At 60.9% G+C, this 25,584-nt stretch overlaps 3 protein-coding genes across 3 annotated transcripts in view; 1 reads left to right on the forward strand and 2 right to left on the reverse strand.

The window, feature by feature from the left end:
* Window positions 1–222: 222 nt before the first annotated feature.
* On the forward strand, window positions 223–885 carry FREY1 (Frey regulator of sperm-oocyte fusion 1; the record flags this gene model as incomplete). The annotated part of the gene is made up of 3 exons (XM_080816881.1): window positions 223–326; window positions 528–601; window positions 764–885. The coding sequence occupies 3 exons, from the start codon at window positions 223–225 to the stop codon at window positions 883–885; spliced, it is 300 nt and encodes a 99-aa protein (XP_080673007.1).
* Window positions 886–984: 99 nt separating this feature from the next.
* On the reverse strand, window positions 985–23,090 carry MAPK8IP1 (mitogen-activated protein kinase 8 interacting protein 1; the record flags this gene model as incomplete). The annotated part of the gene is made up of 13 exons (XM_080816283.1): window positions 985–1,805; window positions 2,141–2,239; window positions 2,371–2,441; window positions 2,534–2,650; window positions 2,734–2,843; window positions 3,058–3,230; window positions 3,819–3,894; window positions 4,074–4,886; window positions 5,183–5,264; window positions 7,030–7,326; window positions 9,212–9,317; window positions 19,978–20,458; window positions 22,970–23,090. 13 exons carry the CDS (start codon window positions 23,088–23,090, stop codon window positions 1,733–1,735), a joined length of 2,619 nt encoding a protein of 872 aa, XP_080672409.1. The 3' UTR covers window positions 985–1,732.
* The window catches only part of CRY2 (cryptochrome circadian regulator 2), a 36,487-nt gene continuing 33,624 nt past the window's right edge, over window positions 22,722–25,584 (reverse strand). The window contains exon 12 of the mRNA XM_080815928.1: window positions 22,722–25,014. The gene's annotated coding sequence lies outside the window, so the exon portion shown is untranslated. The remainder of the gene's footprint in view (window positions 25,015–25,584) is intronic.

The raw sequence follows: 25,584 nt of genomic DNA on the forward strand, positions 1-25,584 counted from the left end.
TAACCCTTGGGTAGTGACACTAGAGACAGAAGCTGTTTGGCACCTGTTGGCCGACAGCGTCGACAACGTGATAGGAAGACCAAAGCTCCGCTGGACGTTTCTGGCCTGGCCGAGCCCTGGAACCCCGCCCTTTGTGAGGCGGCCCAGGGAGTGGGTAGCAGTTCCGTCCTTCTGCCGGGGGAGGGGCAGGCAGAAGCCAGGGGACAGGGACCTGAATAGGAGATGGTTCTCGCCATGCTGGGGGCTCTGCATCCCAGGGCTGGGCTGAGCCTCTTCTTCCTCTACCTCGTCCTGGCAGCTGCACTCCTCCGCCCCCCGCCACTGAGGTAACAACCCGGGAGCACAGGCTCAGGGGCCCACAGAAGGTGGGGCTCTGTCGTGCTGCCTCCCACTCCCCTTCTCGGAGGACTGGCTGGTACCATAGTCCTGGGTGCTGTGGCTCACGCAGTCCCCCACCCTGAGCCTTTACAGGGAGGTGGTCAGCGGCCTGTAAGGGCCCAGGCTGAGCACCCCAACACCTCCCGCAGGACTCAGCAATCTGTTCCTGAAGAATTTTCAGCCCCTCTGGAACTCTCGCAGCCGCTTTCTGGCCTAGTGGATGGTAGTATCTCAGCCCTGCCCTGCCCGGCCGCCCCCTCCACGCCCACATGCCCTAGGGGAGGGCGCCCACACCCAGCCTCGGGGGCTTTTCATCCCAAACAGCACCATTCTGGGGTGATCTTGGTGGATTCCCCCTGCCACCCACACCCTCTTCTCTCCTCAGACTATGGGGTTCGACCCAAGCACCCCTGGCCACGAGGGCCTCGACCCCTCCTCTCCCGGGCCCAGCAGCGCAAGCGGGATGGGCCAGACATGGCCGAGTATTACTACGACGCACACCTGTGACTGGCGCCCCTTATAAAGCTGTTCTGTGCAGCCAAGGCTTGGGCTTTCCTGACACGCACGCCAGCTGGGTCCGGGGGGTGGGGGCGGGAGACACAGCCACTGCAGTCCAGACAGGAAATGGCACTTTAATAGTTGTGGCCAGGATGACAGGACCAAGCTGGGGCTACAGCCGAAGCAGCCGAGGGGCCCTGGCTGGCCCGGGCCAATCCGGGAGCCGCCTTTTCCTGCCGGGTTGGGGCCCTGCCGCAGCGCTCTCCTTCCCTGGTGAGGCCCCACACGTGCCAGGGGCCAGCATGACGGCCACCCAGAGGCCACCCAGGTGACAGAGCCGGGAACAGGGACTGCACCCCCCACCTGCTGCGAAGTCCTTGGGAGGTGGCTGGGCTCAGCGTGAGCTCAGGGCCTTCAGCTGGGGTTGGGAGTTGGGGATGGGGTGGAGGGGACGCTGGCAAGTGGCATGGGCTTTGTCAAAGCAGGAGCCACAGCCCGAGAGCCAGAGGCCCTGGCAGGGGAAGCGATGCCCAGGATGGGCCAGAGCCCTCTGCTCCTATGATGGGCATCCTTCCTGGCCAGAGGCCTGATGCCAGCCCCCCCCAAGGCCCGCCCCCTCCCAATCCCTGGGCAGCCTGCTTTGTCCTCCATAGATGAATCTAGTCCCATATATTACAATAAACTGCATTTGCCTCTCCCCGAAACCCCGCCCTCCCCCACCCTCGGCCAGAGGCCCCGACTTCCCCGTCCTCTGGGGGTGACGGGCGCCCCTCTGCTAGCGTGCTGCGTCCTGTCGGCAGCCGACTGCTCTGGCGTGGCCCGCGGGCCCAGGGATGGAGAGAGTGGGGCCATGAGGCTACTCCAGGTAGATGTCTTCCGTGGGGCAGGTGTACTCCACGAACTGCTTGTAGAACTGCTGGAACGCTCTCCTAGAAGGCAGGCAGACACACAGGTGACGGGGAGAACACCATCTCCACCCCTGGTTTTTCACCTGGAGCCTGGGGCTCTCTGGGCAGGGCTCAGGCTCCCCCAGACGGAGGGGCTCGGCTCTGCTCTCTGCACGTTGCCCTTCTTGGGTCAGACGGCCGCCAAAGGAAGGGCCTGACCTGGCGGGGAGCTAGGCCTCAGGACCGCCCCGCCTGGCCTCGATGCCACGATGCACGTAGAGCTGGGAGGGGGCCAGGGGCTTGCTCTGGGGCTGGGCGCTCAGCAGGAGACACACAGACACACAGACACACAGACACACACACACACAGGGCCGTACCCCACGGACTCTGCCAGGGCTTTGGTGGATTCCTCGGACACAAAGACATGGCAGGCAAACCGGTGGTCAGCAGGGTGCTTGGTGATGAACCCAAAGTACCTGCGGGAGGACAGCCATCTGTCTGAGAGAGGGATAGGGGTGCAGACCCCCCAGACACACTCGCAGACCCGCACCTGACCGTAACGGCCCCAGGCCGCCCCCTCACACCTCATGGTGTCCCTCCCACTTACTTGTTGTTCTTTGGATGGTATCCACAGAAAGAGATGTTTTTTAACTGGAAAAAGTGGCTACATTTATTCCCCTACAGGAGGGAGATGAGAGGCAGGGTGTCATCAGCCCGCAAGGGCCACAGGTGGGAGATCTGGTGGGGGGCCGGGGGGCAGAGGCGGTCACCTTGGCCTCCTGGGAATCATCAGCCTTGACGCCGATCTTCACGCCCCGCACGCTGATCTCCAGGACGCAGCTGGACGGCGGGTTAAAGTGCACGGTGAGCCGGCGGGTGGTGGCGATCTGTGGGTGAGGGACAGGAATCAGGCATTGGGTGTCCGTCTCCCCAGGAGGGGAGAGGGCCCAGGGGGGCGGGGGCCGGGTACCTTTTGCATAGCAGCACAGAGCACGTCGTTGCCCTTGTGGTAGGGAACCTGGACGGAGCCCAGGAACTTTACCCGGAACTGGTCCACCCAGTCGCTGTTTTTGGTCAGGGCTGGAAAACAAGCACGAAGTGAGGGATGGCGGGGCAGCAGAGGGGCCCGCCGTCCACGGATGTCCCAACTTGGCCGGGCCTCCCTTCTCTCCGAGGGAGTTGGACCTAATGTCGTCCCCTCTGCGAGGGCCCTCCCTGTGGCTTTAGAGTCACCTGGCAGCATGTCTGGGCAAAGGTGGGGCCCAGCGGCACCGAGGAGGGGAAAGGACGCTACCTGCCATGTGCTCGGGCTCCTTGGTGACCTCGATGGCATAGTAGGCGGGGAAGACGCCCCGGGCGCCCGTGCGCATGTTGTAGGCCTCATACCAGTAGTCCTCAGCCTGCAGCTCTACCAGCAAGGGGTCGTCCACCTCCAGTTCCAGCTCATCCTCGTGTCGAGGCACAAACCTGTCCCCCCACAAGGGCATGGGAGGAATTCACCACCGGGGCCTCCCCAGCCGGGCCATCCGTCGGCTCCCCCTCTCTCTGGGGGGCAGGCTGCTGCCAAAGTGGCACCAGTTCAATAAACCTCCAAGAGTATCCTGGGCCTGGGATCATGCTAGTTTCTGGGGAAGTTCAAGATCATGCAGACGGGCCCCTGCCATCCAGGAACTCGGGGGCTCAGGGAGGAAGTGCCCAGAGCCACTCGGAAAACACAAGAGGTAACACGAAGTGAGCGCTTCCCTGTGGAGGGCAGGGAGGGCTATGCCTTGTGTGGGGTTGGGCAGCATCTCTGCCAGATCCCCTCCTGGGCTCTGGACCCCCACCCCTGCCCTGCCAGATGGGCTGCTTGGTCCCGGGCTCTGGTGGCGCATCACAGGTCGCATGGCCTGAACCCATCCACCTGGAGTCCCGCCGGGGTGCGCCCTGTGCCCCTGGGGCTGGTGGAGGGACAAGTGCCAGCGTGAAGGCTGGGTCTAGGCCACATAGTGAGGGCAGAGGCAGGGAGGGGGTGGCCCCATGGTTGCGTGGCTGGCCCAGCCCTGCGGCTCTTACCTGAATATGGCCCGGTGCGTCTGCTCCTGCTCCTCCCCATTGATGACACAGGAGAAGAGCCCGAAGGACTCAGCACCTGGAAGCGAGGGGCCGAGCTGGAGGAGAACGGACCCACTCCGCTTGGGGGAGGGGGCAGGCAGCAAGCTCTCAGTCCTGACACATTGAAGCAGACGGGCAGGGCCACCTTCCAGGAGCAGCCGTGATTCAGCGCCCTCCCCCTCCCAGGTGCCCCAGCGCCCCCGGCCGCAGACTCACTGGAGGAGCGCGAGCGACCGCTCATGAAGACGTTCAGGAACTTCTTGGAGAAGTGGACGTCGGGCTCATCAGGCGTGGAGTCCTCGGAGAGGCAGGCGGGGGGCCGCGGCCGGGGGGCCTCCTCGTACTCCTCCCCGATGGCCGACTCGTAGGGCGAGGAGGCCGAGGCGCAGTTGTCATAGACAGTGGCCGAGTCGCTCTCGTCGCTGTAGTCCCCGAAGCACGGCCGCAGGCTCACCAGCTCCAGCTGCGCGTGCTCGTCCACCACCAGCGTGTACTTGACTGAGTCGTAGGACAGAGCGCTGGTGTCCGAGCTCAGCGAGGCCCGTGGGGGTGGCGGCGGCTCCCCGAGGCTGCCCCGCCAGCCTCCACCCTGCAGCTCGGGCCGCTCCGGGGACGACAAGCAGTCGAAGCCCTCGTCCTCCTCGCTGATGGAGGGGTGCGGCCTGCCTGCCGCAGAGGGGTAGGCGGCAGGGTCTGGATCGGAGCTGACAGACATCCGGCTCTCTGCCGGGGGCAGGAAGGCAGAACTGGGCTCCGGGGGGTCCGGCGGCCTCTGCACCGGCGTCAGGTAGATCTCCTCGGTGGCCTCTAGCCGCACGTCAGCCTGGTAGTGGATGCGGTCTCGATGTGAGTGGCCCCGGCTGCTCGGTGGGGCAGCGGTGGGGCCGCCGGGAGGGGCCATCTGCGTGGCGGTGCTGCGGCGGCAAGGGCTGTCAGTGGAGGTGCCTCGGTCCTTGGTGGCCGTGGGGCTGCTCGGGGGTGGCAGCTCATCGCTCAGGCAGATGTGCTCATGTGGCGGCGTCTGTTCCCCTGGAGGGCAGGCAGGTCACTGCTCAAGGTGGGTGGCCTCGCCCCTGCCTCCCAGGCCACCTGCCCTCTCCACTCAGCATGTGGGACACAGAAACCCAGGCGAAGGCTCCTGGGCCCCGGGGGGCTCTGGGACCAGTGCTCTCCCTCCCGCCCCAGCTGACTTCAGATGGGCCTGCTCAAGGCTGTGGGATGGGCAGTTTACCTCAACTCGGCAAGATGGAGGTTGCCAGGGTTGCTCTCTGCTAAGGAAACTGAGGCAGGTGTAGGGCCAGATAAGGGAAATGGTCCTGACTTACCAGTCTTCAGGGGCGAGGATGACCGAGACACCCGATCCTGCCAACTGTGCTTCTTGCCCAGAGAATTATTATTCAATGTGTCCTGTGCAGAAAACAAAAGGCCCTTGTGACAGAAGGCGTCAACAGTACCCGGCACAGGGAGGCCCTGGCCCTGCCCCCATCAGGCCATCCCTAGGCCATTTGCTGCATGCCACCCCCCCGGGGCCTCACCCCCAACCCTCCTCGAACAGGCAAGAGGGGTGGCAAGTCACAGCCCTCCCAGCCTGACCTATTGGCTCTAGATGGCTCTCCATCCTGACTCAGGGAACCTGGCCAACCCTTGGGGAGGTGCTCTTTATTTGTAAGAGAGAGTGAGCACAGGCAGACAGAGAGGCAGGCAGAGGCAGAGGGAGAAGCAGGCTCCCTGCTGAGCAAGGAGCCCGATGTGAGACTCGATCCCAGGACCCCGGGATCATGACCTGAGCCGAAGGCAGCCGCTTAACCAACTGAGCCACCCAGGCGTCCCTGGGGAGGTGCTCTTATCAGCCTCCTCAAAGGCGGTGATGACCAGTATGTGTGGTGGTGAATGGGGGAGAAGTGGGGGAGAAGCAGGAGCCATCTGGGGAGACAGCCGGACCCCCAGTCCCAGACACAGAGGCTTTACACGGTAGATGCTCACTGCCAGCCAAGTCCTGGAGCTCAGGAAACTATGGCCTAGGGAGCAGGGACATTCTAGGAGAAGTTGAAAAATGGATGAGGAAGGGTCTCTCAGCAGCCGGCCTGGGGGACCGGGATGAATCACCCAAATGATGAATCAATAGCATGGCTCTCCCACCCCTGCAGAAGCACGTGACTGAGGAATGACAGATGTAGTTGTCAGCAGCCTGCCTTCCTCCTGGATCTCTCGGGCTGGTGCCCTGGGACCCCTCTCCACCATGCCTACAAACAAGGCTCCCCACAAACTATTCAGGTCCCCTCCCCTGGGAACACTCTCATAGGCCCTCACAGGAGTTTGGCTGCCAAAATCCACTCCAGACGATTCTGGGAAAGGCACCAGTCCTTTGCCTGCAGGCCCTGCACCCTCCACCAACAGCCCCAGCTCCCTGAGCCCCTCTTCTGTACCTCTCCTGACTGGGCCTGGAAGACAAAGGGCCACAGTAGGCTCTCCTCCACCCTATTCAACCCTCCTTGGCATCCAGCCATCCAGCCCAGGGGCCCTGGGCCCCCAACTCAGCCAAGCAGCTCCACCTCCCATGCCTCTTCCCTGCCTTCTGGGAATTCCCAGCTGCCCACATTTCCACCTGCCTGCTGCCTCTGAGCTCCCCATCCCCACCTCTTCACAATTTCCCATGACCTTCCCCCAGAAACGACCACTTTAGACTCTCTTTTCTCCTGGCCTGCTTCTGCTCTTCTCCAGGAGCCCCACACCCTAAAGGGGAAACCCTTCCCCAGCCTTAGGTCCGAAGCTCCAAACCCTTGCAACTAGCCCTCAAAGCTCTGTTCTGTCCTCCTTAAGCCCCCACTGCTCTCCTTACCCAGATCCTTCCACTGTTCCTCTCGGTCCCTTCACTCCTTCAAACTCAAGGCTCCAAATCCTGTTGGCCCGATCTGGTCCCTCTCCCTTAAGGCACATTCCACTGCCCCCCTCCCCATCCCAGACCACCTCCCCTGGGCCGGCCCCCTTGGGAAGTCGCACCAGGCCACTTCTCCCTGCCCTGGCCCGCAGGTCCCTCTGACACAGCCCCTCCTCGCTCCTCCAGCCCGCGGGCCAGGGGTGGGCAGCCAGCTGTCCGGCGCCCCCCACGTCTCGCGTGCCCGGCCTCCGGGCACCGCCCCTTCAGCCCCGCCCCACGCCGCTCGCGCCTCACCTGAGACCGCGGCACCTGCGGGAAGAGGTTGAGCGTGGTGGGCCGCTTGGGTCGATAAGTGTCCCCGCCGCCCTGGCCCTGGCCCTGGCCCTGGCCGCGGGGCGCCGGCTCCTGGCGGGGCTCGGCCTCCGGCGGCCCCGCTGTCGGCCGCCGCGCCGCGCGCTCCTCGTCGTCGTCGTCGTCCTCGGCGCCAGGAGTGTCCCCCGCCGCGTCGATCAGGTCCATCTGCAGCATCTCGGCCTGCAGTCGGCTCCCCGCGCCGCCGCCGCCCCCAGACAGCAGCCCGGCGCGCGGGGGCTGCGCGGCGCGGACGGAGGGGCGTCAGGGGGCGGGCCCGGGGCGGGGCCGACGCCGGGGCGGGGCCGCCGCCGCCGCGCACCGCCCCCCGCCCGGGCGAGTCCATTCTGCGGCCGCAAAGGGGGAAGGCACGGGAGAGAGGCAGGGGGCCCGGCGACAGGGGGCCGCGCCCTCCCGCCCCCAGCGAAGATGCGCGAGACCGACTGCTCCCCAATCTAGTCGGCGCCTTTGGCGGTCCACACCGCCCCCTCCCTACGGTGCCAGCCTTCCTGACTCTCTGCACCCTCCCGTTCCCTTGGCAACGGCCAGTGACCTCACCGGGGTTGTAAGCCGAGCCCAGAGTGAGGTCACCGCTGTTGCTATGGGGACGCAGGGTCGCCAAGGAGTTCGGGGCCCCACAAGGGATGGAGGGGGGAGGTTAGTATTGGAAGGGGGAAGTGAGGAAAACTGGGAAAACAGCCTCAGTCAGGCGGAGGGTGGTGGGAGGGCCGCAGGGTGAACAGGAGGCCCTAAGCGCGGCCGGGGTGCGGGGGGGAGGGGCGAGTGGGGGCACCTGGACGCGGCACCTGTCCACAGTCTGAAGGCCCTCCAACCTGGGATGTTCCCTCAGGCCATCCTAAACCTCGGTAACTGGAGTTTCAGCTCTGCCGCTAACGCCTGGGCACCCTGGACAGATCCCCTGACCCTCGGATTCCCTCCCCAGTTAACTGCCTTCCAGCTTCCCAGGGAGGTGAGGACTCATGGGCAACAGGGTGTGAGAGCCCCCCAGAGCTTGTCTAAGGCCCCACAAGGTACAGCTCCAGCTAGTACTGCCTCAGGGCCCTGGCTGTCGCAGCGACCACCCTCTCTAAAACTGTGCTGCTTCGTGTTGGGTGAAAGGGTGGTGTGGAATTCGGGGACAGGTGTGTGACCTTAGAGAAGCTACGTCAGGGCCCTGTGACCATTCCCGCCCTGGCTGGCCTAACCAGAGTGGGGAGGGTTGGGGCATGGGGTACTACTGCAGGGTCATCCTCACCCCTTGGTTTCCTCTTGCCTGGCAGAGCTTACAGAATCTCTGTGACAGGCAGGAGGTCACCTGGAGGCTGACCCCCCACCCCAGCTCACATGGCAGCTCTCCTTTACTAACCATTCTCCTAATACCACCAGGGTGGTCACGCACACCCTGCTGGAGACTGCCAGAAGCTCTGGGTTCTGCAACCTAGTCCCATGCTTTGCCTCCCATGTCCTGGCCAGTGGCCCCTTCTTCCTGTTCTGAAAAGACACAGGGGGATCTCTGTCTGACCCAAGCTCCCCAGATGCTGAGGACCTCCTGGCAGGATTCAGAACTCAGGGAATGGAGAGAGCTATCTGTCCTACATGGCAAAGCCAGGAGGCCAAAAGCAGCAGCAATGCTGGATTAACCCTCTAGAGGGGCCCTCAGAACAGCGAGCCAGGGAGGGTCTGCGGGGCTATGTGGCGTGGGTTGGTGCAATGGCAGCTGAGGGAGCGCCTTGGCTCTTTTCTTCCAGCCCCAGAGCACTGCGGATTCCACCAGACTCCACCCTTGCTCTGCCTCAGGCCCTCTGCCAAGGCCGCCCAGGAAAGGGTTTAGAGTAGGCCTGATCCTTCCTTTAACCCTACATCTGAAGACGACCTGCCCTCTCCCTTCTGGTGGGCAGTTGAGGGAGCTGCCTCTTGCTTTAGCCCCCCTGGCAAAGACAACCAAAAAGTCCTGCTTGAGCACCCCAAGATGTGTCAAACACTAAACTGGATGTGTTTTTTGGATGTCATTTCATTTTCTGAGAATGCCATATAGAGATACGGGGATGCTGTCACTCCTGTCCCGACCCACCCTGTCCCCCTTACCCCCCCCCCGCCCCCTGGGCTCCTGAGAGCCCACTCTTACCCGCAAGGACAGAGTATCTTTGCACTGCAGGCTGATGCCACACTCCTCGGTGATCTCTGAGAGGTCTTCATCCTCAAACTCCTCCAAGCTGATGTCATGGGTGAGCCTGGTGAGCACAGGAAGTCGAAGTTACCAACCCAGGGGCACTATGTAGCCCACCAAGGTCTTCCTAGTACCTCTTCCAAGGGGTGGCCCCTCGAAGGCAGATCACAGCCCCCAGAGGATGGGACTTGGTGTCTGCCTACACCAAGGCTGGGGGTAACAGGCAGGGAAAGGGGAGGTCCAGGTTACTCCCGCTCCTCCCAGCTGGGAGCTATCCGCTCTATTGCCAACCAGGAGGCAGTGCCTAGAAGGCCCAGCTGGTCAGAGCCTAGGCTCTGCCAAAGAAATGCCTCCTGGGGTCAAGGCAGGTGCCGAGGCCTTGGAGGATGCAGAGTTGAGAAGCGACTCCAAGGGATGCCTGGAGTAGGGGGGTTCCCGGTGCAACCCCTGCAGTGACAAAACCCGAGGAGCTGGCAGAGGCCCCTCCCCAGCCTCAGGAGAGTGCTCCGTGCCCCCAGCCCAGGAAGACCAATGCCTCTTGAGTCCTGGGAGCAAGTGAAGGGAAATCTGGTGTCAACGTGGCAAGTTGCGGCCTATCCCAGGAGAGGTTACACCCCCATTCTGGGTTATCCATTTCATCTCTCCAACCACACAATCACTTGCCCAGCGCACAGACCCTAAACAGAAGGCAGCAGAGGGGTCAAGGGAGGCCTGGGGTTGAGGCTAGAGGGGTTGTGTGCTCAGGGGACAAACCAAAGAACGTCACCACCACGACTCTGGCTGTGCTAGAACCCTCTCCCCCTGTCCCCCAGGACCGCTGTATCCCCCACCCCACTGCGACTGTCTGCTTGTCCCCTAGACCTGACTCACCACCAGCCCCGGGCACTCCACCTGGTTTGGTGTGGGTGGGATGTCTGGGAGAATTCTGTTGGGGGAAGTTGGGGCCAATTCTGAGCCTTTTCTCCCAAATAAGATCAGGAGATTGAGGCACAGAGCAAGGGACATTCAGGAGTCCAAGGTCACCGGGGAGAGGTGGTGGTCCAGCCCCCAGGGGGACCTAGGAGGCCCATACCCCCTGCCTCTTGCCCGAGTCAGACCAAACAGAAATCCAGAGCTCCATGGAGCTGCCCCCCAAATGTCCCCCCGCCCCCGCCCCCGCCCAATACCAATCCCTATACCCCCTACCAGCGCTCCCACTGATCCTCCAACCAGCTGTCATTGTCTGGGCTCGAATCCATCTTCAGCACCAGCTTCATGGGGAGCCCTGCCCGGCTGGGGGGCTGCAGGGCCCCAGGGCCACCCTCTCATGCCCAGAAAGGTTGGAAGGCCAGGGCTCAGGACAGGGCTGGGGCCTCGGGCCTCCACTGCCTGGGCCTCCCTGTCTGCGTCCTGCCCGCTGCAGAAGCCCGGGGAGCTCATTAAAAATAGATGTGCCAGCAGAAGAGGCAGTGGCTGCCGACCCGGGCCCCAGCCCCAGCGCTTCCCAGCCCAGCCCTCCGCTACAGGCCGCTGCCTTCCCAGCCAGGCCGGCAGTGGCGCTGAAGCCGCTGTGGCTGCCACCTCCCCCTCAGGATCGGGTTACTGCGATCCGATCGATGCCACGGGCTCCACCTGCCCTTCTAATGCCCCTGTCAGGGGCTGTGGTGGCCCTTCTCCCTGGCCCAGGCTCGTGGGCAGATGGCAGAAATCTGGGATGTCTCCCCTCAAAAGCCAGCCCTGATCTGCTTTAAAGGGCCAGCACCACATTCAGGGCGCCTGGTGGTAAGATGGGGGGCTTCTGAGACTCTCCACGAACGGATGCCCCCATCCCACGGGAATGAGCTCAGCCCTCACACCCCCTCAGGGAGGATTCTGTGGGCCCAGGCGGCATCCACACAGCGGCGGGTGACCGAGGAGGGTCTGGGTTGCCTCCACGGACAAGCTGGATGCGGGACAGAACCCTGGCATCCCCCAGAGTTTCATCCTTCAGCACCCAGGACGTGCCTATGGGCACAGGGGGCTCCACAGCCAGGGCTAAGGGCAGACCCCTCGGGTCTGGACCCGGGTGTGGACTGGAAGGGCCGGAAGGGAAAGAGCTTTCTGTCACTGAGGAGTGCCACCCACAGAAGCCGGAGGGAAGAGCAGAGAGGGATTCTGACCAGGACGAGGGAGCTGGACAGACGAGCCCAAGGCTGGGAGGCTCCCAGGGCTGGGGAGGGTGTGGTGTGGACGTTGGGGGAGGCTGGGGAAGGGCTGGGCTGGCCCAGAAACCAGAGCAGTCCTACCGGTCTGGCCAGCACGGCCCAGCATTTCGGGCCCGGAGATGAGAAGCCAGTGGCTGACACTAAGTAAGTGGTCAGCACACCCCAGCTGCCGGGACAGCTGGAACTTTGCCAGCATCAGGGAGCTGCAGGGCCACTGGGCATCTGATCCAGAGGTGCCCTCGGGTGCCCCTTACTCTGCCAGGAATCCCTGCACACCTCTCTCCTTCTCTTCTCTGCCAGGTCCTGGCTCAGCTCCTGTCTCTGCAGCCCCAGACCCCCACCCGACCGCCCCGCAGACACCAGCCTGCTCCCCTCAGTGCCCCCATGCTGGAAGCACTCCACCCCATTTGCCACCCCGCAAAGCTGCCAGAAACACCACCATTCTGCCCCTACTCAAAACCCCCTAAGGTTCCTTGCTAGTGGCAGACTCCTTGGTTTGGCATTCAAGGTCTCCAGCTCTGGTGTGACTGCCCACGCCTCCCACACCTGCCTCCCCAGGGTCTAGTCCAGGGCTCAGATGGAGCCCCTGGTAGGCTTTTCAACCTGTGCCTGCTGGAAGAAGGTTTGGTTAAGCCCACTCCTCCAGGAAGCCCTCCTAGCCGCCTGTGCTGTGCCTTATAGACCTCCTGGCAATGCTCGCCGGTCCCCGGGCATTCCCTCACTTGTAGCTGGTTTCACCATGGATGCAAGGCAGTGTGGGGGACAGACAGAGCCAGGCCTCCATCAGACACCCTACCAGGCTGCCCCAAAGGCGGATGGAACTCACGTCGCCCACCCTCATACCCAGCAGGGGAGGCAGGCAGGCCCCCGCTCGCCCAGCTCCAGCTGGACTGCATGTTTTTGGAGGCCAGAGCTGGGGAGGCCGTCTCGCACACACCAGGCTCTCGGTACGCGCCTGGCAGGTGTTTGCCAAGGGACATCCTCAGCATCCGTGTGCTCCTCCCCAACCCAAGCGTTCAGGGCATGCCTGTGGGGGAAACTTCTCGGCTCATCTCTGCACACCCACGGCCCGGGACGGCAGGTCTGGGGGCAGGCGGGGACAGCCGTGGCCTCTTGCAATGAAGGGCATGGAGGTGAACGGGGCGGTGGGGGGTAGCGCGGGGCTTGAAAGCCCGCACCGGGTTCTGGCTCCAGTGGGGAAGGTGAAGGGAGTTTCTTATCTGACTTTTTTCTCCTACCTGAGGCAGGATGGCAGAGTGGTCACTACGGCAGGCTTGGGGATGGGACGCGCGGGACCAGATACGGATGCCCTCACTTAGCAGGACTGGCCGCACCACTGCCTGAGCAGCTATCATCGCACCCTGGACACCAAAGTCCCCTCACGCTCTGCGTCTCCTTCAATCCTCTCCACCACCCGGGGAGAGGGTCTGACTCGGCCTCTTTTCCAGATGAGGAGCCCTAAGGCCCTGACAGAAGGTGTCGTGAGGCTATTTATACCTGCCCCCCAAGGGCGCTACTGGGGGTTCACAGAGCAGAGCAGCGGCAAGCCGGAGTGCTGTGAGGGGGTCATGACCAAGGGACAAGGGGAGGGACTGGTCACGCAGTCTCCTTTGCAAGTCACCCCCCACCTGCGCTGTTCCTGCCCTTAGCTCCTGCTTGGAAGGCCCCAGATGTTCTGGGTCCTTCGTGGAGGAAAAGCTGAACAGACCCTTGGGGCCTCCAAGCTCAAGGAAGGCAACTGCGGGGAGGAAGGGAAGAAGAAGGAAAAGCTGGGGGGAGGACGGAGGAGGAAGGAGGAAGGGTGTCCCCTTCTGATGGGAGGGTGCCCACCTTCCCCCTGGAAACTGGAGCCCCGAGCACCAAGGGTTCTCCTCCAGCCGAATCACACGACCTCGTGAGGACGGCTCCCTCACCTCCTGGCCTGGAGGCCTCGGAGGCAGCCCGTCCATCAGTCAGACGGGCTTGCCCATCTGGGTGAGACACCTCCCAAGGTCTCATCCAGGTTGACATTTGGTGGCTCTGTGTCATGAGTTTGCTCTCCCTGGACCTCCCAGGCCTCTGGAGTCTATGTTTCTGTTCGAGGACCCCTCTTCCTGCACAAACCCTACCTCTTACTCCAGCGCGCCCCAGTCCTCTCTTCTGGCCGAGCAGCCTCCTCGCTGTGCTCTGAACGTGCCGTCCCCCCCCCCCATGCTCTCCACCTCCTCCTGCGATGAGCCCTCTAAAACGAACAAACATGCCTTTGTGCTCTGATGTTTATTACATGCCCATTTCCCTTCCACGTGCCATCCCGCCTCCCTGGCATCCTCGGTCCCCCGATGGCGGCCTAGCCCTCCCCAATTCCCCCTCCCAGGAGTGGGCTGGGTTAGGAGAGCAGGCAGCGGAAGGGTTAAGTGGCAAAGTGCTGAGGCTTTAGCTGAGCAGGGCCAAACCTGAACCAGGCATTTGGCTGTCCAGAGGCCATTCCTGCCTCCCTGTTCCTGGCTCTCTGGAAGCCAGGTAAGGCTGCCAGCTGAACGACCTTGGGTCCTGGCCGTGGTGCCCCACGGGCCCCCCTCACGGCTGAGAGCATCTGTGGTTCAAGTGTCCAGCTTGTCCCTCTACCGCCCTGTGAGTGCTGAACAGACAGCTGGCCCCCAGTGGGCTCGCAGAGAGGCAGGTTCCCCACTGCCCGCTGGCTCCCCTACAGGCCATTCTCCACCCAGCCACCAAAGGCAACATCTGACATGCAAATCTGGTCTGGTCACTGGGCCCCAGCTCAGAGTCCCTTAGTAGCTTCCTCTGGCCCTTAGGGAAAGGGGTCCAATTTCCCTGTGGCCTGAAGGCTCAGGAGGGCCTCCCCCAATCTCGGGTGTCATCACCACCCCCCCACCCTGCCCTGCCAACACCCCCCTCCTGCCCCACCGGCTCCCTCAAAGCCTTCCCTGATTTCCCTGACCTGACACACGGCTCTGCTACTCGCTCTCTTAGGCCTTCTTGCTGGGTTCCTGGATCGCTGTGACTGCAACTCTGGGTTCTGCCCCCAGTGGGGGGCTCCCCTCAGAGGCAGCACCATGTCTGTCTTGATCAACAAGGCAGTGCCTGGGAGCTACTTAATAAATGTTGACTGAGTGAACCACAGGTCTTTCTAGATTTTTCCCCTTAAAACTCCCTAAGTCGGTTGCCCTTCCAACTCAACTTTCTGGGTCCCCACCTACGTCAGAACCCGGGGTAGAATGTGCAGCCCTCTGCAAGGAGGTGCTGGCCAAGATGGTGGGGTTGGGGGAGCCCTTGGCTCTGAGTGGATGCTGGGCTCAGACAAGCTTTATTCCTCTAGTCCGTCCCTCCCCGACCATGTCCACACCAGGGTCACTGCCAGTGAAACACCGAGTCCAACCCCAGAAACAAGTCCTCAGGGCCAATCCCTACTTGGGGTTATAATGTGTCTGATGGCTTTACAGAGCCCGGGGCTGATATGGAGCCGGAAGTCTGAAACCCAGCGCTCTGGCTTTTGGAAAGCTGCGATAGGAAAGCAGTCCCATACGCGGAAAGCTTTATACCTCCATACCCGAGAATGCGTATTTTGCATAACCGCAGACAGAAAACAACCAAATAGTTCAGCGTGGGGTGGGGTGCGACCGGGTGTCCAGGGAAGGAACATCACACAAGCTCCTGGACGAGCGTTACAAATTCTGGAGGGAACGTGGAAAATGACGACTGGCATTAAAGAGCGAAGGGAACGCACGAGCCCGTGGTCTCACGTGAGGAATCACGCGCAGCCAGAAGCACGAACAGGGATGCAGCTGGGAGACACGGTGGGACCCAGGGAGATCTCTTCTCCTCTGTTTCCCACCCCCCCAGAAGCTTTCCAGACGGGGTGCACCAGGCTCCCACTTGGGTTCTGGGGCCGCTGGCCCTGTTGCGGAGTGCCTTCCTGAGGGCAGGGGGCCCTCGTGTTCCGCTTGGCACCGACTCCCTACCCTCGTGCGAACGCACGCACAGAGCCCGGGCCCTGGGACACCCCATGGGATACTCCGGTAGGAAAGGACCACGAGGTAGAGGAAGAAGGGCGGCGCTGGCTGCTCTGGGGGCCCGAACAAGGCAAGGCCCACGGTCAGGGCTGGGAGAAGACTTTCTGAATGAACACAGGAGGAGGGCCAGGGGGCAGAGATAACATCCTGGAACGGCTAAGATCCCCTAAGTGGGGATGGTGGCAGTGACCCCATTTTGTAGGATCCATGGGGGTCCCAAGCCAAGAATCCAGAGACCGACTTCAAGGATATGGACATCAAAGAGGTGGGGGGCACAGACCCTGCGTGGCCACATCCTGGCAAGTGAGCCAAGTCAACACTCTGGCCCCAGATTGGGGGTTCCCTAGGAGCCGGGGCACCCAGGGCTCGAGGGTGGGGGGAGGGTGGCTCCAGCAGCAATGGTGTTTCTGGAACCCCTCCCCCTGCCGAAACGTGGCTGCTGGAACCAGCCTGGCCGCCGGTCCTCTCCCATTGCCCTGCTCTCTGCTGCCCCCTGGGTAGCAATGTCCTCTCTGAGGCTTTGCGGTGGGGCGGACCTCTTTAAACTGGGACTCCTCCCAGGGTCTCTGGCCCCAGCCCCATCCTCTCCAGTGACCCCAGGCCCCAGACCAACCCCAGCCTGAACGCTCCAGTTGCGTACTCCAGTGGTCACCAACCTCAGACTCGGGAGGTCTCCTACTAAGTTCCCCTCCCTGCCTGCCAAGCTCCTCCTCTCCCCTAGCGCAACCCATCTCCAGCACCATCCTGGACGCCAGCCTCCCCAACCCCTAAAACCAGGTACCTCACCCAGGGGGCTAATCCCTCCCACCCCGAAGTCCTCCTCACGTCCTCTCCTGCCCCTGCTTGTCGAGCACAGGATGACCAGCCTCCAGGGGTCTCCCTGCCTCCCCGTCCACTCTACCTAGCGGCTGGCGGGACCTTCCCAAGACAGCGAGCTGATGCTGCCGTTCCTGCTGAACCTTTGCTGCTTGCCACCGACCCACAGGCCTGGGCTCCCCTGGGCCCTGGACCTCAGTCACCGTCACCTTGTCTGCTAAGGCCTCTGTCTATCTGTCTGTCTGTCTCCCCTCTATACAGACTGCATGACGTTAGGCCCATGACTGTCTCTAGAGCCTCTGTCCAGGGAGCCCGCCAAAGTGCAAATATTTGTTGAGTGAAGGGAAGGAACAGCCACGTGTGTGCCGTCTCGTGAAGAGAGAAATGAGGTCTCTGCTCCTCTCGGGGGCCACATCTCTCATCTACAAGGCAGCACGGGGAGGTCGAAACCACACCATCTGGTCAGTCAAGGGGCCTGGGGTTGGCCACTCACGTGCTGTGTGTTCTGGGGGAAGCCACTCACCCTCTCCTGTCTCCTTAGTAAAAGGGAGGACGGTCAGGACGAGCTGATTTCTGGGGTCCCCTCATCCGCAACTCTCCTCCCCCATGGCCCGTCCCACCGTCCCTCCCCTTTATCCCACCCATCTAGCTCAGTGTAACCAAAAGCTATGTTTCTAAAGTCTCTTTTCTAGAGTTTTCCTTCCAATGAACATGTATTACTTGAATTTTAAATTCTCTTTTATAATTGTGTAAGTTACAGAAGTAACCCATGCTCCTTATAGAAGAAGTCAAATCATAACAGTGGCGTGTCAAATAAGTGAAATCCCTTCCCCGGTTCCCCATCGACAACTACAGAAAACTGGCTGGAGCATTTCTATCATCAGAAGGGAAAAAACAAACAAACAAAAAACAAAAACAAAAACAACCCACCCATCTATTGAAACCAACCAGCAACAAATAGGTGCTCTCTCTCCAGCCTCCACGTGTCCCAGCGTGCTCACTCCCTGCACGCACTCTCCCCCACTAGTCCCGGGCTCTCTTTTCAGGGTGGCTCTGGAGTCAGACCGCCTGCATCCGAACCACAGCTCTGCCATTCACCTAGCCTCTGGAGAACTCAGTCTCCTTATCTGCAAGGTGCGGACAATGGCAATGCTCAGTTTACATGGATCTGGTGAGGATGAGACGCTCTTGCGCAGAAAGCCCTTCGAGGGGTGCTGGGCAAAGTGAGCGCCTCCCGGGAGCCAGCGCGCCCCGTTCTTATCCTCTGATAGCAGAGTCGGTCCCTTACCCTCCGAGCTCCAGGAGGCCCGTGCACACCTGATCTGCAACATCACTCAGGGAGACATTACTGAGCACCGACTCTAGGCTGGGCATTGTGCAGACCCAAGTTTAGGTATCAGCTCTTCTGCCTTCTGGAAGCTGACAGTGGGGCTGGGGGCATACAGAGTTAACAACAGCAGCCTTGGAGGAACACAGCTCTCCACAGCCCTTGAAACAGCCAACACGTGCCATCCCGGGACCATTCTGAGTGGGAGCCAATGCTGGCATTGTAGAGAAGAAACAGGGGCTCCAGGGTTAAGTGCCCTGTCTTGGGGCACCGAAGTAGGAAGGCAGAGTCAGACGGCAAACCCAGGCCAGTTGGATCCACGGCCCCACCAAAGAGCGGTGGGAGAGCCTTAACCACCCAGGGTTAACCTGAGCTGGGCGAAGGGCTCTGTGAGGCAGGACAAGGGAAAGGTCAGCGGGGGCTGCTGGAGCAGGCAGGGAACGCCATGTGGGGCTGGAAACACTGCCCTTATTATTCCCATAAGCTGGCCTTGTCTCCACAGCCAGGCCACGGTGTCCTGGAGGGCCAGCCCACGCCTTAGCCTTGGCGCACTGCTGTTCTCGCCCACCTGGCCCGGACAGAGCACTCTCTCTGGCTGGCGCCCACCTCATCAGTTCCTCTCACTAAAGCATCCATGAGAACCTGCTAGCCAGGGGCGGGGTGGGGTGGGCACTGTCCCCTGGGGATCTGGAAGCAGGTAGAGCGAGGCAAAGCTGTCCTCTGGGCCAGAGACAGGGCCTGGAGGCTGAGTGCACTGAACACACACAGATGGCCCCAGGCTCTGACTGGGGGTCCTCAGGCAAGCCACTGCCTTACTGAGCCTCAATATTGTCATCTACAAAATGGGCAGACCGGTACCCACGCCCGTGAGGGTAAAGGAACCTGCAGTGGGAATGCTTTGAACAGTTACGAGCTACAGAAGTGGTCACCAGCATGGAAGGCGGACACTTGTTGAACACCGACTTGATGCACACTAAGGAATCAATATTCATTAGCTCGCCTGACAGATGGGACTGTCGGGTCACTTTGCTAGCTAGAAAGTGGTGGAGCTCAAATTTGAACCCAGGTTCCTCTGCGCTGTGCCACTGCAGAAGGGCCTCCTGTAGGCAGGCAGTATTTGCCTCTCGGGGCAGCGCGTGTCATGCCAGGGGGAACCGGTCTCAGGCTTCAGCCTCATGATTCAGAGGCACCAACCACAAAGGCCCCAGCCCCGGAGCCCTCACGCTTGGCCTCCTCCATCTGGTCCCCTCCCTCTGGTCCTCCTGACTCCTCAGCTCAGGGCCTCCAGGGAGGTTTCTAGCGCTGATGATGCCATTAGAGATCCCCAGGGGTCCCTACCCACCTGAGGGCCAGGGAGCCAGCAACCCCTTGGTCAGAGAGGGGCTGGCGCCAGAGCCCAGCTGGGGCCTGGCTGGGGTGAGGGGCCCAGGAGAGGGGAAGGCGCCAGCTCCTTAGATGAAGAAACAATGGGGAATGTGTAGGCCTCCTCCTAGGCTCTGGAGCAGTTACATCCTCCTCTTCCTCCTCTCCAAATGGGGCCAGGATTATGATGGAGGGCTATCCATCCCTTCCCCACAACATCCACTGTCCGTGTCTCTAAAATCCACCTCCCAATACCAGAGAGTGGGCAGAGAGAGGGGTGAAGGGGAGCTCAGAGCGTGGTCCTGGGTACTTGCTCCAGCAGGAAACCTTCCACCCAATGTCCTTGGCTACTCCTGGGCTGCCCAAACCAGACTTCCCCAACCAGAGCCGGGCAGGCCGTCTCCTGGTTGAATCTGAGCCTTCTGCACCTGCACACACCTGACCAGGTCGTGCTTGCCCAAATCCACAGAGGGTCCTGGCCATACCAGTCCTGGGAGTTAGGCCCCTCTAACCAGACAGGGCTGGGGGAGGGGCCCCGACTTCCTCCTTACAGCACCAAGGTTGTCAGTTGCCTTGAGAAACTGGGACCCACGAGGCACCCCAGCCTGCTCCCATCTCTATTCAGAAGCTTTCGGACTGGGCGTAAGCAAAGCCTTAGCCTGCCTGCCTCCTCTGGGATCTCAGTCCAGACCCCAGGCCCTGCCGCAGTCCCAAAGTGGGGGAAAAGGCGGCCTCCGCGCCCCCTCCTCCAATTCCAGCTCTGAATCTCCCAGCCTAGGACATGGAATGGCGGAGGGAGCTGCACCACTGGCTATGCAGCGGCTATCAGCCTGGACTTGAACCTCAGGGGGGTTTCTGGGGACTCTGTCCAGGAGAGAGACCCCATCCCCATGCCGCCCTTTCGTTCCCGGGATCGGGGTGTGTGTGTTGGGGGCTGGGGTCCGTTGGGGGGAGGGTGGGGGACGCGGAAGCCGGGGCAGATCAGCCTGGGCTGAAGGGCGGGGCGCAGCGGCCGGGGACTCTCACCTGAAATTGGGCGGCGACGCGATGTGCAGCCCCAGGAACGGGGAGGCGGCAGGCGGGGACGCGGCCCCCCCGCCCAGGCCGCCGCTCTCTCGCTCCGCCATTCTCCGGCACAGCCCTGGCCATCCGGGCGGAGCGCGGCGCAGAGGCGGCGGCGGCGAAGGCGGCGGCGGCGGAGGGGAAGGAGGCGGGGGCGCGGCGAAAGACCGCCGCCGCCGCGGGTAAGGCTCGGGCGGGCGCGGCGGGCGCACCTGCGCAGGGCAGGGCGCGGCTCCGGACCGCGCGCCGCTCTCGGGACTGGCGCGAGCTCCGCCGCGCGCCCCCGGGCCCTCGCCGGGGTCTCGTGAGCTCCGCCCCCGCCCCGCCCCCGGCCCCGCCTCGCCAGCGCTCTCCGAGGTGCTGAAGTGGCGGCCCCCGCTGCCCCTGGGCTCGCACCAGCCCAGCTCTGAGTCGAACACTGACTCCTCTGCCCTCTTCCCCTTCCCTTAGCGCCTTCGCGCCATGGGGGTTCTGCTCCTCAGGTGGGCCTAGCGCCTGGGTATGAGGGAACTAATGGCGGGACCCTGGTCCCCAGGGTCCTAGTTGGTCCCCAGCAGCAGACAAAGAAGGCGGACAGGGAAAGGAGGGCCGTTGGAGGAAAGCAGAGAAATGCGAGATGGTGTCAGGAGTGGGCTCCTAGAGCACTAGAGCCAGGTTTGGAGTCAGGGCGTGTGAACTCACAGCCTGGCTTCCCAAGCAAATAGGTGGTGTGGTCCTGCATTAGTGACTTCACAGGCCTAAGTTTGGTTTTCTTATCTGTGAAATGGGGACAATAACGGCCCCTCTCATGGTTGTTGTGAGGATGAAAAGTGATACAAATATCTTGTCAGCAGAGGCAGGGAACACCCCATCTCCTGCTAGGATCCATGTCTCACCCAATCCTGTCCCCCTTATCTTGAGAAGACCCTCTCATGGGCTCTCCCTAGGGGGTCTTCTCTCTACAGATTGACCCTACAGCCCCAAACACCTATCAATGATGAACTGAACCCTTCCTCTTGGCTTTTCAGTTTCTCCTCCCTCACACCAGGACTTTCCCGGATTTCTCTCACTTCTCACTTAGCACCTCAGTTGCATTTCTTGCAGAGCACCTCTCTTTTGCAGCCACAGACACCCCATTCCTGACTTCTCACATTCTAAGACTGCCATAGTTGACTTCTTGAGATTTCTTCTCGTGGTTTTTCTGTTCTCTCCAGCACTTCTACCCCTGCCAGTTCTGGACCATGGTTTCCTTCTGATCTCTCCCCTAAGTGGGCTAAGCCCATGAGTTCTTCTACAGAGCACAGACTCTTGGACACTCAAACTGCTGGCCAGGGCTAGGGCCCCAGCTTTGGTGGGTCAAGAGCCTCTGACCAAACCTTACGGGTCTCTCTGGCCTTCTGAGAACCGCAGAGGCCTTGCCCTTACCTCTCTCTGAAGAAGGGGCAGAACAAACTGTTTCACAGCTTTTGGGATCCCATTTGCAAATCTGGACCACTTACTGGTCATATCACCCCCTCTTCCTTCAATGTAGTACCCAGAAAGGAGCTGCAGGCACCTGCCCTGCAGGAAACAGCTCCCCACCTCCAGCCCCAAGAACATCATACTACCTAGTGCCAGAGGCTCGTCTCCTGCCAGTGGGCCCAGAGGAGTGGCCCCTTTACCTTTCCCGCTATCTTGGCTCCGCCACCTTTCACTAGGACCAAACAGTAACCATCTTCTGCTCAGATGCCTGGCTTTTGCTCCCAGGAAAGCAATCTTGCCATTTTGGCTAATTGTTGCATAAGAGTGTGTGCTTGCCTCAACTAGGAGCATCCTTAGGTGAGAAGTGTGTGTGTGTGTGTGTGTGTGTAGGACAACTTCATTTTCTAGAATCTTCTGCTCAAGAACAAAGCTATTGTAGCTCCTGAGGTGAAGCCGAAACCATATTAGAGAGAAGCCAGAAGGGAGAGAGGCAAGGACAGGTCCAGGTCTTGGTGAGAAGGAGCTTCAAAGCAGAGCTAAGAATGAGATGAATCCCAGAGCCAAGTTCCTTCCTTTCCCCCCTTCTCACTCTGTGTAGGGCAATTTGTATATTCTTGGGCTCTGTCTGAGCCGCTGCCCACATGAAGTTGGAGTGTGGTGTGAGCTAACAAAACTGTTCCAGGGGTCCAAGGCTAGAAACTACTGTAGAAAAGCCCACATACACTGCAGAGAGGCCACTCTCCAGCCAGATGGCATGAGACAAAGCCAGCATCCGGGCCCTGGGCTTGGCTGTGGGCAGAGCTCCACCACCTTGCCGCTTGTATGCCCGCGCCACCACACAGTGCTTAAGTGGCTGAGTTGAGATAAAGGATGGCTGGGGGCCTGGAGAGAACCCTGCCACTCACTGAGCCTTGGCCCTGGGGCTTTAGGTGGCCGGAGAGGCTGAGTCACTGCAGGATAGAACTCAGGAACCTCATCCTAGGCCCGGAGTGCTCTGTACCATTCTGGCTGACTGAACACCCCCACTGCCCCCGCCCCAACTCCAGCTAAGCTCCAGAGCTGCCACTAGTCTGCCCTGCCTGCTCACCTAGGGGCCTCCAGCTTCCCCCATCTCTACCCATCCCTTTCCTCCCTGCCGAGTCTGAGGAGGGGTGAGAAGCTCCTGGTTCCAGCAGAAGCAAGATGGTCTGGCATAAGGCTTTACTCAGGCTTAGCCTTACTGACTCCTGGTTCCCAGATCTCCCACAGACTGACAACAACACAGCTTTGCTCAGACAGGATCAGACATTTATGAAACACGTGACTATTCACAAACTGTGGGAGAAACGCACCTTCCCAGTAATAAGAAATCTCTGTATAAAGTGCATTTTGCCTGCGACCATCTCTTCCCCATGCTGGCCCTTGGATTAGGATTTGGGTCAATGTTCTGTGGCAGCCCTGGGGATACTTGGGCTAGAAGAGGGGAGGCACGAAGCTGTCATGGAGCTCTGGGCCACTGGATGCACCCTCCCCTTACCCCAGCCCTCCCAACTCTGGGAGGGGACCACTCTGTTCCACTGGGAATGGGCCAGCTTGCCAGGGATGGTGAAGCAGGGGGAGGTGGTCCTGCCAACTTGTACCTTGGGGAAGAGGGCCATCATCTAATAGGCAGGAGAAGGGAAACATCCTGGTATCTGAAGGCGCTGCTGAACAAATACTGACTCTGGGCCCAAGCCCTCTGGCGTTCCCGATCCCTCAGAACAGCCCTTCCAGGCTCGCTCTACTCCCCTTCTGGCAACAGTCCCCAATTCTCCTTCCTCCAGGCTGGGGCTGGGGGAACAGAGAAGACCCCAACTCAACGCTCTGAATACACACCATCACCTGGGCCCTGCTTCCCCATGATTACGGGACATTTCTAGTGAGGGTGACACACATACAACAGGGAGACTCGGAAGGCAGCTCTCCGGCTGAGAAAGCCTGAGGACATCTCAGGAAGGAGCCTGTCAACGTGCTGGACAGCTGAGGGAACAGAGGCCTGACCCCAGGGTTCTGGTCCAAGGATAGAGGAGGACAATGAGGGACAGGGCAAGGGCCAAGGGAGTTAATAGCTATGAGGCTGGGAAAGGTCACAGGGAGGTAGACAGGAAAAGGCCCGGAGGCCAGCTTAATGTTACACATGAGGACAAAATCCAAAGAGGAATTAGCCTCTCAGTTACACACGCACCTACACACACACACACACACACACGTGCACACACACATTGTGGCTCACGTGCAGGCCACAGGGTGGAAGGAAGACTGGCTGTAGCTGACCACACAGTCCTTTTCATTACGTCCTTCTCAACACAAGCCTTTAACAGTGGGAGGGCTGAGGTGGGAGGCCAGGCCAGTCCCGGAATGCAAGGCCTTGGCTTCTCTGGGTCAAACCTCCCACCGGCTGCAGCTGGAAGGGTCGGTGTGCTGGCCGAGAGCTCTGCTCGGACATTTCCCAACCGTCTCTGGCAGTTCCCCCCTGAGTCCACCTGCTGGGGTCCTTGGTATCCGGCCACTGGCAGAGCTGACACAGCAGCTTGGATGCTGACCAGTCCCAGGCAGGCCCAGAAGCCTATAGACCATGGGACAGAATGGCTCTCCTGGCTGGGTGTCAGCTGACCTCAGTGCAGCACTGTGGTGTGGCTAGAGGAACCAGGGGGCTTTCTGGCACCAGGAACCTGGCTTCTTCCTTGTGGAGGCACCGAGTCTCCACAGTCAGTGCTGAGGCTGGCTCTCAGCTTCTGAGGCAGGAACAGTAAAAGCTGCGATTCAATTCCTAACTTTAGGTCTTCAGCTCCAGAAAGGTGGGCACTTTTTGGGCTAGCGTCTACAGTACCGTGGGTATGGCACATGAGTCCAGTATCTGGGTGTACCTCCCTGTGATGGCGGCAAGTTTTCAGATCTATTTACAGCCTCAGGTTCAGTCCCAGATGCCCGAGGAGGGCTCTGGAGGACCCAGTGGCATGAAATTTTAAGATGAGAAAGAAGCCAGACCAGGTGACTGTATCTGGAGAGCATCTGTCCCCTCCAGCCTGCCCAGCCTCCTGCGTCATAAAGCAGGAGGTCAGCAGGGCCCTGGCTGCTTCTAGATCCATACTCTGGACAAAAGCCGGCAATGTCGTCCTCCTGCTCCTCAGTCTGATGTGATGAGAGAGGGAGGAAGGGCTCAGGGTCGGGGTGGGGTGGAGCAGGTGCCAGAGTCCCAGCTAGGGTCCTACTATTCTTCTATTCAGACAAGGTAGCTGGCTCCCAGGGACAGGTTTGGCTGAAAGTCACTGCCATGACCTCTAGCCTGGCATCTGGAGGCTGAGGTGAAGCTGCTACACGTGCTCCTCCAGCCCAAGCCGTGCTCAGAATCACGAGAGTGTAAACAGACGCATGCACACGCAAACACGCACACCACTCCTTCCCCGCACACGCGTACACACAAGCACACATGTTTGCTCAGTCTAGTCTCCGTCGGTGATCAGCTTTTCTGCAGGTCACACTCTGCTGCCGCGGCGGCTGCTCGGGCTCCCAGGCTTCGCTCACGGAGCTACAGTGCTGCCACTGAAAGACAAAAACAAGTGCAAAAGGGAGCGTTCAGGGGGCTGCTCGATGGCCCGGGGACACAAACTCCTCATGGCTGCTTCTCTGAGGACACTCAGACTGCAAACCAGGAAGAGCCTGGCGTGAGCAGCACGGGCCTGAACACTGACCCTCTGAGGCAGTGACACAGGACAAGCTCTCCCTGCAGACCCTCCGGTGCCTCCTTGGCTCCAGGGCTCAGGGCAGGAGAGGAGGAGGAGGAGGAGAAGGCCACACGGACTCCCCGGAGGCCTTGGGTGATAGGCGCTCTGATAGGACAAGGGCAGTTTTCAAATCAAGGCACCGTGGCTGCTGCCAGAGACACTCAGAAAACAAATGGCAGAAGAGAAGCCAGCGGGGGCCAGGAATTGGAAGATGAAGGCAATGACCGAGTTTAGAATCAGCAGGTAAGCAAATTTCCACATAGAGATAAAAGAACCCTGGGCGCTGTGTGAGAAGACCTGGCGTGTGGGTATCACGGAGACACAAGGAGGAGTCATTTTAAATATTTAAAACATCTTGAATTTGGAGCAGAGGGAAGAAATGGCCTCA

The sequence above is a fragment of the Martes martes genome (assembly GCF_963455335.1).
Source record: "Martes martes genome assembly, chromosome: 10".
Classification (NCBI taxonomy): domain Eukaryota; kingdom Metazoa; phylum Chordata; class Mammalia; order Carnivora; family Mustelidae; genus Martes; species Martes martes.